General features: G+C 35.8%; 1 protein-coding gene across 7 annotated transcripts in view; it reads left to right on the forward strand.

Annotated features, from left to right (window-relative positions):
* The window catches only part of LOC126857162 (rap guanine nucleotide exchange factor 2-like), a 111,647-nt gene that overhangs the window by 86,056 nt on the left and 7,520 nt on the right, over window positions 1-18,071 (forward strand). For 5 of the 7 annotated variants that reach the window (XM_050606358.1, XM_050606374.1, XM_050606363.1 and 2 more), the window contains 14 exons: window positions 7,337-7,438; window positions 11,686-11,898; window positions 11,974-12,326; window positions 12,414-12,875; window positions 12,969-13,261; window positions 13,340-13,643; window positions 13,730-13,961; window positions 14,032-14,336; window positions 14,449-14,633; window positions 14,725-14,936; window positions 15,078-15,309; window positions 15,394-15,693; window positions 15,784-16,101; window positions 17,185-17,301. In XM_050606358.1, the coding sequence (XP_050462315.1) occupies window positions 7,337-7,438; window positions 11,686-11,898; window positions 11,974-12,326; window positions 12,414-12,875; window positions 12,969-13,261; window positions 13,340-13,643; window positions 13,730-13,961; window positions 14,032-14,336; window positions 14,449-14,633; window positions 14,725-14,936; window positions 15,078-15,309; window positions 15,394-15,693; window positions 15,784-16,101; window positions 17,185-17,301 (3,628 nt within the window). Of the gene's footprint in view, window positions 1-7,336; window positions 7,439-10,192; window positions 10,571-11,685; window positions 11,899-11,973; window positions 12,327-12,413; window positions 12,876-12,968; window positions 13,262-13,339; window positions 13,644-13,729; window positions 13,962-14,031; window positions 14,337-14,448; window positions 14,634-14,724; window positions 14,937-15,077; window positions 15,310-15,393; window positions 15,694-15,783; window positions 16,102-17,184; window positions 17,302-18,071 lie in introns of those variants that run through there. The other 2 variants (XM_050606384.1, XM_050606390.1) reach the window with 2 other exon arrangements.

Genomic DNA, 18,071 nt, shown 5'->3' on the forward strand with positions numbered 1-18,071 from the left:
TGGAATTATATTAAAGTCCAATTTACATTATACACATAACAAAAGCAAACATAAAATTCACGCAGATAAACTTGAACTTGATATAATATTAATTTCCTGTGGTCAAAGATGTCGTTGATGGAAGCGAATATATGAAACCTTGGACGATATGTCATAGCTTAAGAGAAATTACGACAAATGAACACACGTTGGCAAATTAATGACGCGACCGGTTCATTTTAAGCGGGGTGCATAAATTGGATGCCACGGGCGGTCTCCCCTCGAGCGGTTGACACTACATTCTCCGTTGCAGGATAGAACTGTCTCCCGTACGGCGATTGCAGCGGTGATTAAGTGTTCACACACGCGACAAAAAAAATGAACATCCGTAAAGAAGAAGAAGAAGATAGCGTGCTGCTTATCGTGGCGCATGAGTCCCAGATGAGTGCGACTTCAGTCGCTTTCCGTGTCTCCTTCGGCGTGGTCGACGAGATGTAATGCCTCGCGATTAAAGTTGTCGTTCGTAGTGAAAACTCATTGCAGTTTGCAATTAGCGATCACAATCGAAGTGCGAAGTGATGATTAATTGAATGATTAAAAGGCGATGGGGTGGGAAATACTTTATAAAAATTAATTGTGAGTCGAAGGGATAAATGGCGTGTTGGAAGGCAATTTGGGTGGCGAGAAGAGTCTTGCTCGTCTAAGGTCGAACATGTCAAACTGTCCTGCGGTAGGTCTCGCGGACTCTTTGGTGGTACCACGTGGTACCGACTATAAAGGATTTTTTCGAAGTTCTAAGAGACCTTTGAGAACATTCTATCGACTATTTAGCAATTCCTGGTAGCGTGATAATTTTCGTAGTATTTCGTCTAGTGTTTCGAAGGATATCTTCGCGGAAGGCGAGAATTTAATAAAAGCGATTTAAAAACAAAAACGCGCGGATAATAACAAATTATCGAAAGACAATAATTGTTCAGCAGTTTGATCACGGCTCTAATTGCAATCGATTCATCGTGATTTCCATGCGGAAACATCTGGGCGTTATCTCTTCCCGTGTTATCCCGGTTCAGGTGCAATAGCGATTATAATCGGACACGATATGTTTGTCGATATTTTTGCGCGGAATCTGCGAGTTTCTTGGAAAATATTTGTCAATCTTTCTCGTCATTTATAGAGGATATCAAGAGGATGCAAGCGCAAATTGTACATTGCAACAATTCCTTTCTTCGCCGGAAGAAATATTTCCGTCGCTTTTTCACCATCCCATGGTTATGGTGGTTTAAAATTGCGCACTTTGGCAATTTCTTCTTCATGGTTGGGAAAAAAAAACCAAGATATTTTCCACTTCATTTCTCTTTCCGTCGGTTTGTTTGCACCGCGCAAATTTCTTCCTTCGCATTCGGAATTCGCAGCCGTGCTATTTTCGTCTCTCGTCCATAGGCAACCGGCAGTGCTTGCTCTTTATACTCTTTAGATTCTGCTGGCGATTTTTTTCACAGATCTTTCTCGCTGCACGCCTGGTTTTTAGGAGTACGTGTGCGACGCCAATGGTGTCGGGAGCGCAGGAAGGAACCGAAAATAAAGTAGACAGGCGTCGCGCGCGAGCTGCGCGCTCTGTATGAATACCGGCCCTTGCTCGTTCGCGGAGGTCCCAGAGAGAAATTTTTATCCCGGTACACATCCGTGTGTAACCGCCGTAATGTAGACTCCTCGTACTACACAACTCGGGAGACAGTTTATTCGCTGGCGTTCGTCACACACGCATACGCAACGCACTTTTTCTTAGTCCGCGCGCGCGCATGTGTGTGTGTGTGTGTGCAGCACTGTAATTTATGTCATATCCGACGTTCAGACTCACGTTTTTATAGCGTATACGCGATGTCGTTAAATTACGGTTTCAATATTTGCGGATATTCGCATGCAAATGCATATATTATATGTATATATACGCATAAATCTCTCGGTAACTTTTATCTTCTTAAATTTTTAGAGAGAGTGATATACAATTATTTATCGATTGCGTGATCGAAAAGTTTGCACAACATGATTGAAAAAATTTATATTTCATTTATATCTGCGTAAAAATCTAAGACTTAAAAAAATAGAGTGTCTAATAAAGTAAACTATTTAATGCAAATGCAAACACATTTTATTGACTATTATTTTAAGTTAATGTGAGTTTGACACGTTTGAAAAGTCTCAAATTAGTAATATCGTAATATCTTTCGAAGTCCCTCGTTGTTTTACAAGTAGCTTGTTTCAGGTTCTAGAATAGCACGAGTTTTTCTAAATTATTCAGAGGAGCACAGTGTCACTTTTTACGTTAACACGTGTGTACGATATTCGTATATGTCTTTAACTAAATTAATATAGAAATTTTTTTTTTTTTTCAATTTGTTACGAAAATGTAACATTATATTTAAAAGAGAAAAACATTTGTTTTAATTAAATGTATAAAGTATAAAATATAATAAATGGTATTATTTATTAATTTAATTAGAAAGATATTGCTTTCTAAAAAAATATTTATATATTCTACAAAATCCATTATTACTTTTTATTTTGTACACTAAATCGAATTATATTTATATTAAATGCATCTATACGTACATTTATCGTACTTTTTTATATTCACAATATCCGTTTCAACTTAAATTGAGTTCTTTTATCATAAATTATTTTAAATGAAATTCTTACTCATTAATTTTATATTAGATTTCACAATTTCTGATATCGATAGGACAAACGTCGCGTCATACGATAAGTCTTTCTACGTTCCTGAGTGCGTAGTCACGTGACCGCAAAGACCATGATCCGCGGTCTTCGGCCCTCTTCAAGAATCGTGAACGATTCAGTTCTCCGCGAGACACGATGTGTGTAAGAGCGTGTACATGTGTCAAATCACGACCGCGTTCTGAGCGACAGATAGTTTTATTAACGATTTCACTCGGAAGCCATCTCCGTCGACATCGGCCTCGAGATCGCATTGGCTCGCAAGGTCTCCGCTCGACAGAATCGCCGCGTGATTAAACGAACAGCACATTAAGCTAGTTACGAGTGCACCATTGCGCACGGTTCGCCTCTCATCAATTCCAGTCGTGTTCACGCGAGGCTTCATGTTTACAGAGCGCTTGCTTGGTTTTTGCAGCGCGAAGTGTCTAATCGGTGAACAACGTGAGAACGTATCGGTGTATTGTTGAAAACAACATAACATTGTGTGAGGTTGAATTCAGTATCCTCTACGCGATTGACTGGTTTAGTTGACAGTGAAATATGACGTTTGCCAATTAATTTATATAATGAGATGGCAGTGAGGAAAGCGCATGGAAGTAGCGTACACTCAGGCGTTTTGTAATCTCTATTAAATTGAGCGATAATTATTCGCGATGTTGAAACACGCAAGCAGGACTGGACGATCTCGGATCGTCGTAAGAAAACGGAAAGGGCGATCGTTGTCTAAAAGCTGGCCTGGTACACCCAGAACCCTATCGATCGTGTCATCCGAGGTAAAGAAGTGAATTGAAAGAAGATAGATGTAATGGATTCTCCGCGATGTAACAGGGAGAATGCATTGCATCTACCAATCTATTAAATTGACTAATACTTGTAATGAAAGTTTATTTTTATAACACGCTAACGTTTACTTTGATGTTTGAGAAGAAAACTAAACACTACGCAAACATTGTATCAAGGACTGATAAAAGAGTATGTTTTTTTATATCTTTGATAAGAAATATTGAAAATCTAATAAATTAGAAAAATTAAAATATATCATTTATATTGATTCTTATATTATCGGAAAATTTAAATTCTTATTACATATATTTTCTATTTGGTTATTTTATTTTATTTTATTGATACAACAATTTGCAGAAATATAAATTATATGTGTCAAATATTTTATACTTTATCCTTATACAAAATATGTACACAAAAGTGTGTAAAACAAAATTGATTAGACAGTTTCATTGAAAACATTCATTGCAAGTATAGTAGAAATTATTTTTATTAATGATTTTAATATAAAAGAATTGGTTTTTTATGTTATTTCTTTGCGGTGTTGCGGAAATAATCATTTAATTTTATATAAAATCTGATGAAACATCGATATAGTGCGATTATATTTCTTTCAAGTGATAATCTGGAGAGAGCGATGATACTAGCGACCGTGATGATACGAACGAGGTCATTAATGTTTAGTCGAGACCGATGTAAAGAACGAAGAGGTAAACCGCGTTTGTATCTCGCGATCGTTTTATCTTGTTCGATGCACAACGAGTGTGTGTACACGTGGACGCATGCCGCCCACTCACGGGTCGAAAGTCCCACGCAGAGATTGAACGTACAATGTAGGAGAATGACAGGCGGCATGAATGAGAGATTGTGTATTGACAGATTATGTATCACTTTTTTGTCGGATTGTAGTTAATTATTTGTAAAGAATCGACAACATTGGAGGTAAACAAAATCAATATAATAATCGTATTTTAGAATATTATTTTGCATACTCTTTTTGTTTTATTTAATTACCAAAATAATTATTATACTATTTATCACATTAATCATTTTTACAAGAGTTTGATTAATTATCTTCTCATATATATGCCGCATTTTAGAGTTTATACAGACACATAATAATTTTATTTCCTTGGAAATTATCAGATGTATAATATCATAATATTTTTTCTTAATGTATTATTATTAACAATAATGTTAATAATGTATCTTTAATTTAAATATTTTTATTTTTCATTTATTATACATTTAATAGGTAAAATTTTTGTTTAAATTTTACTGATTTAAAATAATTTATATTTTTAATAGACTTTTAGTAATTAATAGAAATTAAGTATGTGTATGTAACATTAACGCAATTAAACGCATATTGTAAAATATTTCTGCTCGAATAATTCTTGATTTGCATTCATGTCTAATGCGGCAATTGTTTACAAACCAATCGTTATGTCAGGAAAACATATGCACATTTTGCAAACGTATGTTATTGATTGTGTCATGATTGCGTTTTGCTGATTGGGAATGTTATGCGTGCTTTCAAAATCGAGTATGGTTAAGCAAGAGAGATAATTACAAAATATTATGATTGCATATTATTCAATACGAGCATTAGCAGTGTTTTTAATATCAAAGTAATCCTAGGATTTGTTAGCAATTTTTTTTTTTTCAACTACTACGTAGATAGAATGCTGAAAAATTTGCAAGTAACGTTTTGTCGTTTCTCATATGATATAAGGAACGATACATTGGACTTTTCTCTTTGTGTGTGTCCCGCGACATATATGCGACCGCGCAAAATGCCGAATCGGAACGTCGTATCGTTCGATCGATTGCCGATAGAAACTGAACTTTCATCCCGAAATTGGACTGAACCATTCACTCTAACAATCAAGTCACGAGGGAGCGGTTCCGTGAATGGAACATATACCGGCATATCTACCGGAAGTCCGGCCTACGAGTTCCGGCCCGAAGTGCACTCGTCTCATTGTCTCTCTTTCATTCTTTTTTTTTTTTTTCGTACTGTTCAGCAACAAATGCCGCTGTCTGTTGACTGAAAAAGAGGCATTAGAGAGCGAAGGGCAGCGAAAATGAAGACTGAAAAACTAATATTATAAGCAATTGATAATTAAAAGTCTGAGATGCTAATTTTTTTTCTTTTAATATTATTATGACATGCAATTAATAGCAGCGAGCTTTTCATGAAACTTATGGAGTTTATTATTAATTAAAATAATATAATTAAAATAATATAATAATTAATAGTTTTTCTACGCGTCTTCTATATTCTTTATTCTTCTATATTCTATATTCTTTTAAAAAATCGATAAATATACATGTGTCAATTGATACATTTAATGTTATTACATATAAGTTATTTTCCAATTTTTAATTAAGATTATATTGTACATGCGCGCTAAATTATCTTCAACACAAACTGCTTTGTATTTTTTATTTTGTAAACAATGTATTGGAATATATTTGTTAACAGATGAAGTCGAAAAAACGGCATGAACTTTCCGTCCAATCCAATATTCCCACGGAATTTAATTCTTTTTGCATGGAAAGTGTTGTTAGGAAGAGAGATTTGCTTTTACTTGATTCTACTTTCAAATTCATAATATACCACGGATACCATCTGTTTCTGTTTTCTCTCATCGTATATTACATATTATATCATGTTGAAATTTAGTATGATTTGACATTGCGGATCATTGCGCATAGTATCGATCATGATTCTTATTAAATATCTATTTCTTATTTTCGATCGTATATTATCAATGCAAATAAAAACAATGTTATTTAGAAATATTTAAATTTTGCAGATATATATATATATATTTATGGAGTTCTTTTAAAATATAATGATAAATTGTCTAAATGTATTGTTTAGAACGAAGTAACACAGCTGCAACATTCGCATCTGCAGGTGGCGTCGCGCCCGATTAGATTATCAATGAGCGTCCTTTGAGTGAAATATCATCGGCGCTTCCATTCTGCTTGAAACTTATTTATTATTATCTTTGTATAAATTGTGACGCGATACTTTATCCAGTTGTTCAATTGCAGTTTCATGCATATATCTAACTTAAAAATAATAATCGTTTGTATTGAATATTTTTTCAAGTGATATGCAGTCTTATTTATTCACGGATTCTATTCGCAAATTCTTAACAAAAGTTTCTTGAACGATTGCATAGTGCAAAAACTGTTTTTGTTTGAAGTTTTTTTCCGATTAAGCGATGGAATTTTTTTTTCTTTAAACTAAATACAGCAACATCAATTTTGAATTGATGAGTAACTGAAAGTAAAAAGACATTTTGATGAATAAAATCTCAGAGATAAACATAGGTAATTAAACTTTTTTTTTAAATTAATTTTAGGATTAGGTGTTCTTTGATGTAATGTTATAATTTATGGTCTAATTTTATCATTTATATATATATATATATATATATTTGTATATATATCTTTTAATGTTCTAAAGATTGAAAGACGTTGCTTTGCAATCAAGTTTTTGCTAGAGAAGATTGGACTATAAGTTGATAAAGTTCACAGATAAAAACACTGACGATAGAGCTTTAGAATATCCCGTACATTACGCTTATCTGTCCTGGTTATGTGGGACGCTGCGAGTTAGCGCGTAGATATCAAGTTGCGCTTACATATTGACATCGACATCATTCCTCGATGATTATTCAAACGCGCGTTTTATTACACACACGCATATAATCATTTCCTCTTCCAGATCGATAATTTCCTGAAGAGATTGATAAATTAGACATAATTTATATTTATAGGTTTTATACTTATCATTGTAAGCTAATGTTTGTCTTTCTTGCAGATCGATTATCCGGAAGTTCATGGCGGAGGAAGGATGCATCGACCACCGCACCCGCATCCCATAACCGACCACCGTCAGGTCAACCTGGTCTTCGATGATACGGTAAATATTTTTATTTATTACTGATTTTTACAACAAATTTAGTAATCACGATGGTTTGTGTGATTTTTTCCTTTTATTCAGCTAAACAAATCGAAGCTCGAAGACGTTTTCTTGAAAGGGATAGATTGACTGCAGGATTCTTATTTTCAAATATTCACAGACATGTTTTTTTTTTTTTGGCACATAAATCATTACTCTGTTTATTTGCTTGACTTTATAAATCTGGATATAAATGGATATAAATATCCATTTTTATCCAGTTGTAATAGAAAAATTTTAAGATATTGTTATCATATGATCTTGAATAGATATATACGGAAATCTTTGTGGAAAAAGTTTGTAATAATTTTTTGGGGAATATTTTCGAAATTTTTTTCTCTCTCGAAACGTTCATCTCGTATAACACATGTTTTTCTTCTCCAATTATCTTCTCATCAATACCGGTGCCAGATGACGGACATATAAGCTTTCGACAGTATCAATTTATGTATACATATACCCATGAAACTGTTCGCGGAATCATTTCGATAATCAAAATTTCATTAATGTCGAATCCGTGTGGCTTATGCCGGCGGACAAAAAGCTGAATGGAGGAAACAATTTGGAAAGTAGTGCGTAGCTCGGGACAAAAGGAAAAGTGAGACGCACACGAGCGACATAACGGGTCGTATAAATCATCTGTCGAGTCGGGCAGTGGCCTTTGAGCGTTTACTATCCGTTGCTGGATGCTTTGAGTGGACCAGCAGCGACGATGTTCTCCTCTACGCACCAATCTCTCCATCTGCCTGTCTCTCTTTCTCTCTCTCTCTCTCCTTTCTCCGCGTCTCGATCGACCGTCCGTCGACTCCTTAGGCGCATCTCACACGATCGTCTGACAGTCTGAGAGACCCTTTAAGATCAATTCAGGTGTCGTTATCGGCGTCAATTTACGTCATTGCTTGCTTATTGTTCCGCATGGCATTAACTAATCGCGAAAGCTGATGAATATTAATCGCGGGAGCACTGGCGTGTTTTTTCTAGATCAGCTTCTCGAGCGTGTTTTGCAATATTCTTATGACGTTACGTTCGGCTGGCTGTTCCTGCTGACATTCGCGTGGGTGTGCAAATCGAAGTAGGTTGTATTACATATCGAGCGTTATCGTTATTTTTAATCTCAGTTATTTATGTTATATTCTATCGTCACGAGATTATCATCGAGCATCTACATTCGATTGCAATTATCGTGAATTTAATCGTGATTTATTATAAAAATATTTTGTTATTCTTTACTTTTTTTTTCTTTTTGTGCTATACATTTATCAGTGATTTTATTTAAAATTATTGTAGTATTTTACACGTTAATTTTAAAATTTATAATTATATATTTTCATTATTTAATTAAAATAGAATAATATTTAATTCATAAAGTCATGATGAAAAAATTTTGGATTGATAATATGCTATACCTACATCATTTGACAGAAAATTCAAGGAGAGCTTTTTATTCCTTATCGCGGTTTTTATTCCTCTTTTTAATGCAACTCCACGTAAAGTAAATTCATAATTATTCATAATTATTCATCATCTCAAATCGCTTCTAAACTCATCAAGTAACCGTCTCCCACGAATCTAGATATGGTTGCCGTTATTTAAATTCCCTGTTCCCATGCTGCAAATTGCACTCGCAACCCTTCTCTCCCAACATAGTCTGACTGTAAGCATTAATAAATTACAGATCATTATCGTGCAATTTTTATTTTTAATCTTTGCTGCAATTTTATTTGTGTTGCGCGCGAATATTGTAATGAAATCAATTCTAATTCAATAATAATTGTTGTGTATTACATTAATAAGGATTCGGATATATTTTTTTTTATATTACTAATTAATCCACCGCAAATATTGAGATTATTTTTTAAGAGATGCGCAAATTCTAGTTGTATTTGTGAACCATGAAATTAGAATAAATATTGATCGTATGAGATATATGTAGTTAGTTACGGAATTTAATTAATTTAATTAAATATCCAGGTAATATTTGTATTGTATGGACGACGAATATTCATTAAATTTCCAACCATTGTCTATCCTTATAACGAAATCTAGTTTAATTTAGTAGTTGTCAAATCAAATTTCTATATATCGACATTAGTTGAGCATTATTTTATTATTATTTTTATTATTTTATTTTTTTCTTTGACAGTTTTTACTTCTCTCAAGAATTGATTAGCTAACCTTATATAATCTATCAAATTCATATAGGTTTCTGTTTTTATATATTTGTATACTTCAAATTTTTATTCTCAAACGATTATTCATTATTAAAAATTATTCAATTATTAATTATTAAAAAGATTATTAATCATTTAAAATTATTTATTAATTGATTTATGGTAAATTTTAGTATAATTATATTGAAAAAGCAAATACAATTTGGATTTAATTTGTAAAAAATGTTATTAATTTAAATAAACGTCTATTTTTTATTACATTTTACTGTCAGCTTATCAAGAGTCGGATTTAATGATGCAATTTATTAATTTCGTTTGTAACGGACAAAAAAACGAGAAAAATTTTTCCGAATTTTCACTCAAAAAAAAAAATGCGACATCGCGTGCAGAAGCTACAGGTGGCCCGGCATCGTTTCCTCACCGGCCGGCACGGCTGCGCCCCCCGTTGACACGAGCCTGAGGAGCCGCTCGGCGCGGCAAATCACGTGACTACCCTGCGTTCTCGAAGGGAATGCCAGCGGTCGGCACGGCGAGGGTGGCTGCGGGAGGAGAGGCAGTCCGCTAAGTTGATGGTCCGCCGCATCGACGACGACAGACGGGACGGACGGACGGACGGACAGACAAACGGATCGGACGGTCGGTCTCGGTCGGACGCGTCACGAGTTTCGTGCTAAGCTGTACAAAGAGGGTCACGCCGCGCCGCGTCGCGCCGCGCGTCTCGATTTGTGTCCATGCGCGATACGACACGCCGAGTAAGAAAAGAACACGATCGGCGTGTAAGAAAATGTTGCTGCGGACGCCCGTAGTCGCGGACGATTCGTCAAATTTGCCGTGATTTTCTCGGTTAAGAAGGAGGATACGAACAACAGGATCACAGCGGGATCGTGCGACTCTCGCGATGGACGCGTACGGCATGTACCAAGTGAGTGCCTCTTCTCATCTCGAGATACTCAAAATGGCCTTGACTCCTTCGCGGACGCGCCACCATTCCCTTCCTGGAGATCGCGGGGTGTACGCCTCTCCTGATGACATGACAGCGCGGACATCGTTGTAGATATGTTTTGTTTGGATGACGGATGTGTATGTGCGCGCATGCGACGAAGTGTATCCGCGCTCGATGCACATACAATCTGCGTGCATGCGTGCGTGATGTCATGCTCTGTGACCTAACCTAACCGTCAACTGTCCCAATCACGCCCATTCCTGGTATTTGCTATTCCTAGCGAGCTAGCGGCATCGTCGTCGTCGTCGTCGATAATGTTTTTGTTCCTCGCAATGTAGGCATAGGTCATCTTAATCACATGGAGGAATAATGTCGCGGATTGTCCTCGTAAATTTCTCTTTCACGAATTATCGTTAGGCAATCTTAAATGCCCGTTGCTATTATTAATTGATAGTCTAGAGAAAGGTTAGGAGTCGTCATAAGTGGAGATGTTGAATTATATATGTATTGTTATTATGTATATCTTACATTTATTTCGCTTTGTGTACAATACTTTTGTAGATATATTTGTATAAATGACAGATATTAATTTTTTTTATTAGTATGTTTCCTAATTTTCATTCATTGTTTTCTTTTATTCTGTCATTAATAATTTTTATCATATAACACATTTTATTGACTTTTAACATTCTCATAGAATTTATATATCTCATATTTTAGTATGTGTGTTATGTCTATTCATTAAATGATTACAATTTACATTATAACACATTTTTTTGTTAAATATGTTATAATTTATATCAAAATTTTATTATATTAATTTTTAGCTATATATATGATGATAAATATATATATATATATATATATATATATATATATATATAATATTTATGAAAAATGAAAAGTAAAATGTGATTCATCAAACTATTTTATCAAAATATTTTCAATTTTTATTTGTAAGAATAATGTGTAAAAGTATTTGTAAATCATGATATAATCTTATGTAAAAATTACGCACACAAATAAATCTTTTAATAAGAAATTTAAAAATATTAAATATTAAATGGATTGATAAAAATTCTTTTTTATTATAGTTCTCACAGGGCCTGACAGGCAGGCCAGAGTTGTACCAGAAATCAAATAGAAGCAGTCATTCGAGTGACACAAGTTCAGCATACAGTGGATCTGACACAATGACATCAGTACAAAGTTCATTAGACGCGGATCCCGACGAGGTGGATCTCTCTGGTCTGGTCGAATCCATTGTCGACAGCGATGAAGAGGAAGATCTAGCAGAAAGCATGGATGTAAGTACTGTGGTTTATCTTTTTGCTTAGAGATACATTACATTTATTTTAATTTTTGTCATTGCAATGTTTTAGAGTTTAACAGTGCGCGATCCTGTACGAGAATGTTTAGAGAAGGACCCTGTTGAGAGAACGGAGGACGACATAGAGATACTTTTGGAATTCACACAACAGTTGAAAGCTTTCACAAATATGACTTTGGCCGTTAGAAGAGCGCTGTGCGCTGTAATGGTATTTGCAGTGGTCGATCGAGCCGGTATGGTGGTCTTGAATGATGGCGAGGAGCTCGATAGTTGGAGCGTGTTGATTAACGGTGCTGTCGAGATTGAGCACAGCAATGGTGAAATTGAACAGCTCGGTCTTGGAGACAGCTTCGGTATCTTGCCTACTATGGAAAGACTATTACATCGCGGAGTTATGAGAACAAAGTTTGTAATTTGTATCTTTACTACTTTCATATCGATTGTTATATAGAAAGATATAAGAAAACGAAAATGCGTTTTTTTTTTTTACAGATGCGACGATTGCCAATTTGTTTGCGTCACACAAGCAGATTATTTTCGAATTCAACATCAAGGCGAAGAGAATACTAGGAGACACGAAGAGAATGGAAGAGTAATTTTAGTGACAGAGTTACGAGGAGCTTTGGACGGTGCCGCGCGAAGAGGTCACGTGGTGATACGGGGAACGCCGGAACGTTTAATGTTACAGCTCATCGAAGAAAACAGTATTACAGATCCTACTTATGTAGAAGACTTTTTATTGACTCATCGAACGTTCATCGATAGCCCGTTGTTGGTCGCAAGTCAATTGTTGGAATGGTTCGATCAAGCACAAGTGCGAGATCGTGTTGCTCGCGTCGTACTCTTATGGGTGAATAATCATTTTACTGATTTCGAGACTGATCCAGCGATGATGGAATTTTTAGAAGCATTCGAAACCGGACTGGAAAGAGAAAAAATGCTAGGACAACAAAGGTAAAGTTAATTTTTTTCCATTTTGTTTTGTGGAAAAGAAAATGAATTGGAGCATTAAGAAACACAATTATTACGTATACATAATTGTTTCAGGTTATTAAATATTGCATGTGCGGCGAAAGCGAGAACGCGGAATGTAACATTAGCGAGACCAAACAGAGACGAAGTCCTAAATTTTAGCATATTAGGAGGATTTGAGAGAGGTTTCGGTATATTTATTTCAAAAGTTGACAAGAGATCTAAGGCTGAAGATGTTGGTTTAAAAAGGGGTGACCAGATCTTAGAAGTGAACGGTCAAAGTTTCGAGCATGTGAATCACGCGAAAGCACTTGATATTCTGAGAGCTTCTACGCATCTCAGCATAACTGTAAAATCTAATTTACTTGGTGAGTCTAATCGTTTTTTTAAAACCAGAATTGATAATAAAATGTCCATTCTTTATCGTTGATTATTTATTTTTATAGCTTTCAAAGAAATGCTTCAGATGCCAGATAACTCTCCGAGACCCCGAGGTAGGTCAAGTAAGCCGGAAATACCCAGGCTTCAGTCAGATCCACGTGCTAGACTGTCGACGCATGTAGATCCTATGACTGCCGTGAATCCTTTAAATCCCATGATTGGTGGAGTACCATTGTTAATTCCCGATAACAATGTATCGCCATGCAAAGATGCCAAAAAAGAGCACAAAGGATTTATGACTCTTGGACCCAAGCGACGATTACAAAAAGCACTTATGAAAATGAATATACTGCCAAAGAACACAATCAAGTAAGTGCATTGAAAGATATTGCGGAATAAATGATAATTAATATGTGAATTTTCGGCTAATATAAAATATTTTATAATTTTAACAGCGACGGTGTACACATGGACGATTCTCTTGCACCACCACATACGCCACCGGGAACAGGGCTTTCGCAAACAACCACTAATCTCTATCACTCAAAGAGTAATCCAGATCTTACTTCACTTTATTGTTATGATGATTTAAGAGCAAACGATTATCCCGAACACGTGCTCAAGGTATACAAAGCAGATCAAACCTGCAAATATCTTCTTATCCACAAAGAAACGACGGCACATGAGGTACGTAAATTTATGTTACCGATATTAAATAAACAAAGATTTTTATTTACTGACATTTAATTTATTGTAGGTGGTAATGCTTGCGCTTCAAGAATTTGGTATAACGGAAAGCAGTTCAAACTTTTCTCTAGCAGAAGTGAGTGTCGGCGAAGGTGGCATGATCAAGCAGCGTAGATTACCAGATCAATTGCAGAATCTTGCGGAAAGAATCGGATTGAGTTCCCGATACTATTTGAAAACTAATGGAATTTCCGAAACTTTAGTAGCCGACGATCAAGCTCCGGAACTCATTCGAGAATCTCAAGTTCATTTCTTGCAATTGAACGCCGTGGAGGTGGCGATACAACTGACTCTACAAGATTTTAGTATATTTAGGTAATTTAGGATATGTAGAAAACGTATAAATTTACTTTATAAATTGTATTTGAAATTCTATTCAATTATACATTTTGATGACAAATTTATTTTTACATATTTTGCGTTACAGACAAATCGAGTCCACAGAATATGTGGATGATTTGTTTGAATTGAAGAGCAGGTATGGCGTGCCTATGCTCAGTCAATTTGCAGAACTAGTCAACAGAGAAATGTTTTGGGTTGTAACAGAAGTCTGTTCCGAGCATAATCTCGTGCGGCGCAGTAAGATTATAAAACAATTTATCAAAATAGCGCGTGAGTATCTACCGCATATACATGTATTCTTTTCCTTACTTATCTTCTATAGTTATTTTATCAACAATTTTTTTTTCTTTTTTTTTAATAGGTCAATGTAAGGAGTGCAAAAATTTCAATTCAATGTTCGCAATCGTATCCGGTTTGGGCCATGGTGCGGTGTCAAGATTAAGAGCCTCGTGGGAAAAACTGCCAACTAAATATCAAAGATTATTTAGTGATTTGCAGGAATTAATGGATCCCAGCCGCAACATGAGTAAATATCGGCAATTGGTGGCATCTGAGCAAACACAACCACCAATAGTGAGTTATCGTCTTTTATATATATTATATCAAATAAGATATCTCTTATTGCCATTTACTTTGATAGCGTATAGCGATCTGCAATTCGAACTTATGACAGCCTTAAGTGATCGATAACGAGTTAAACAAATTTTCTTTTAGATACCATTTTATCCGGTCGTGAAAAAGGATTTGACTTTCATACATCTTGGTAATGATTCGAGAGTAGAAGGTTTGGTAAACTTTGAGAAACTCAGAATGATTGCTAAAGAAGTGAGAACACTGACAAACATGTGCTCTTCACCCTATGATTTACTAACTATGTTGGAGAGAGGCGGGCAACCACCGAGTTCTGCGATGGTTGCTTTGAATCAAATGACCACTGGCAATCAGGGTAAGTATTTTTTTTTACTATTTTGTTATTACTGGTTTGATTTCTTAAATAGTTCATACACAACTGCGATATTGTGATTTATAGGCGGCCAAACTGCGACGGTGAAACGACGAAAGAAATCCACGGCCGCACCAAATCCGAAGAAAATGTTTGAGGAAGCACAGATGGTCCGAAGAGTGAAGGCCTATCTTGCGAACATGAAAGTAATCACGGATGAAGAGCGACTGCATCAACTTTCCGTTGATTGTGAACCGCACGCAGGAGCAGTTGCAGTCGCCGCTGCGGTTCCGCTGAGTGGCAGTCGAGGAAGAAGGCATCCGTCACCTACTTTGTCGACTACTAGTAGCGCCAGCAGCACTAGCGAAGGCAGGAAAAGTATACAAGGTCAGTAAATATTTCTTAATTGTGCTTTGTAATTTATTTTTTTTTTTTTTTAATTTTTTCTTATAGTTTGTATTGATTACGGTTTTATAGGTACAAAATTCGGCGCTGCGTCACCACAGGCGGTTAGGAAAATGCTGGCTCTGTCAGATCCCCACAAGACACGACCATATCAACCTAAACATTGTCCACCGCCGCTACCGGTACCGGGATTGGCTCTACACTCGAGCGGTTTAGAGCCTAGTCCAGGTGCACCTAGAAGAGTAGGATCCGGCAGCAGAGTACCAATGCACGAGCGATCCCATAGTGATACACCCGCTAGTCTACCGCCGCCTGTTGATCTCAGTGCGGAGAGCAGTAGTGTAACTAGCTTGAGCAATCTTCAACCGCTGAGGAAAACCTTGACAAGCGGTGAGTACAATTTATTTCTTACAAAATGGTTTGAAGCGAGATGCTATCCACATGATACTTATTTTCTAGGTTTTTCTAAAGACCTCATTCATAGACTAATCGTTCCGATCAAATAAATCTAAAAATCTATCTGTTACAACACTTTTAATTGCTTCTTATTTATAATTTTTTAAATTATTTATACATATATATTGATAGATTGTTAATTAAATATAAATATCAACTTGCTAGATATGCATCTCGCGAAGCACCATCACGCACTTTCATTGCTCGTTACATACACTGGTCAGGTCTCGCAACAAGGAGTCTCATTATTATGCACGCTGCACAGCCGTTTACGCAATCATAAATGTTCCATGTTATTTAGTTGATCCATATATACACATATTTACATACGTACACATACACGCACATACACACACACATACATACCCATACACATACACACACGCATCTTGTACGCCGATTATTGTAGCGCGAGCTTTTCTTTTTGATTAGACATCACGAATACCCTTACGAATCTAAATTCAAAACAAAATGTGGCTTCGATTCGGAGCTCTCATACCATGGGACATACGGAATCGTAACGATATCGATATCTATGCTGCTTGTAATGATTTGAAATAAATGATTTGAAAAATCACTAAATGTCTCTCTTACGACAAATTTAAAATATTATAGTAAATATAAAAGATAATGTGCAGCCTGAATAATCTAAATTAAATATTTATACGAGTACGATTTAATTTCTGATTAACGTATAGAAAATCATCGCGTGTTACAATTTTAATATAGCGTATATAAATCGCGTACATAATATATTTGTCGATAATACTTTGATAAAGTTAAATACTTGACGGCAAGAAAGGTAGATAAGAACGTGCAAGAGAGACGCAATCAGAGCGTAGCGAGATGATCAGTTTATATTAGGTTCTCGCGTTGGCTCCGGTTAGAGCAAAGAGACACGGATTTCGAACGAACGCCGCGATTAGACGATAGTGTGTTTAGCAATCGCATCAGGTCGGATAATCCCCCAGCTGGAACGTGTGTAGTGATAGAAGTGTCTTGGGGACGTGTGCGTAGGTTCGGTGACGAGCAGTGACAGCGGTCATAGCACTCAGCTGGACAGCCACAGTGGGAGCAGCGTGGAAGCGGGCGGCAGCCCACCGCCACCGCAAAGACGACACTCTGCTCTGCAAGGTATGTAATCAACAACAACACAAGAGCGAAGCGAGAGAACGGATTGTGGCCAACTGTGCTCGTGTGCTGTTCCTCTTGTTCGTAGACCGTAGTAAAAATAGTAGAGATAGAGAGTAGAGTCTCTTTCGCGCGGACACCGACTCTGGAAATTGAATTTCTCTCAGCGTGTCCTTTTAGCAACGAAAGCTGGATATATTTTTATGATGTAAGATTACAATTTATACTTTATACACCCATCCGATGTTTGTTTATCGTTTTACGTTAACTGTTGTTTTTTGCATTATATGTCTTGTTTTTTTTTTTTTATGTTGTCAGGGAATTACGTGTTATATAATCGTTGTTGTGTTTAGTAATGGTACTGTTGATAATTAATTAAGAATTGTGAGATAACTTTGGAATCTAGATTTTGTTAGACATACGATAATGAATTCCGGAATTTTAGAGATACAGTAATATTGTAGCATTAATAAATTGAAACCGAGCAAAATTATATCGCAGTTTCAATGTCTAACATTTATTCTCGAATATTCATATTCACAATTTTATTAATACATTTTGATGAATATATTTGATTTTAATTATTTATCGGTTGAATAATAAATCATCAAATGTTTTTTTTTATATTTATATATAATATTATTTTATAATTTGTTATTATTATTTGTTTGCTTTTTTGGGGAGTCGGCTAAATTTCACCGCTAAAGAACGTATGTCCCATGGCCACTTGCTTTCAAGCGATAATCAAATTACTTCTAAATGTTAGTCTAACG

This window comes from Cataglyphis hispanica, chromosome 2 (assembly GCF_021464435.1).
Source record: "Cataglyphis hispanica isolate Lineage 1 chromosome 2, ULB_Chis1_1.0, whole genome shotgun sequence".
NCBI classification, from domain to species: domain Eukaryota; kingdom Metazoa; phylum Arthropoda; class Insecta; order Hymenoptera; family Formicidae; genus Cataglyphis; species Cataglyphis hispanica.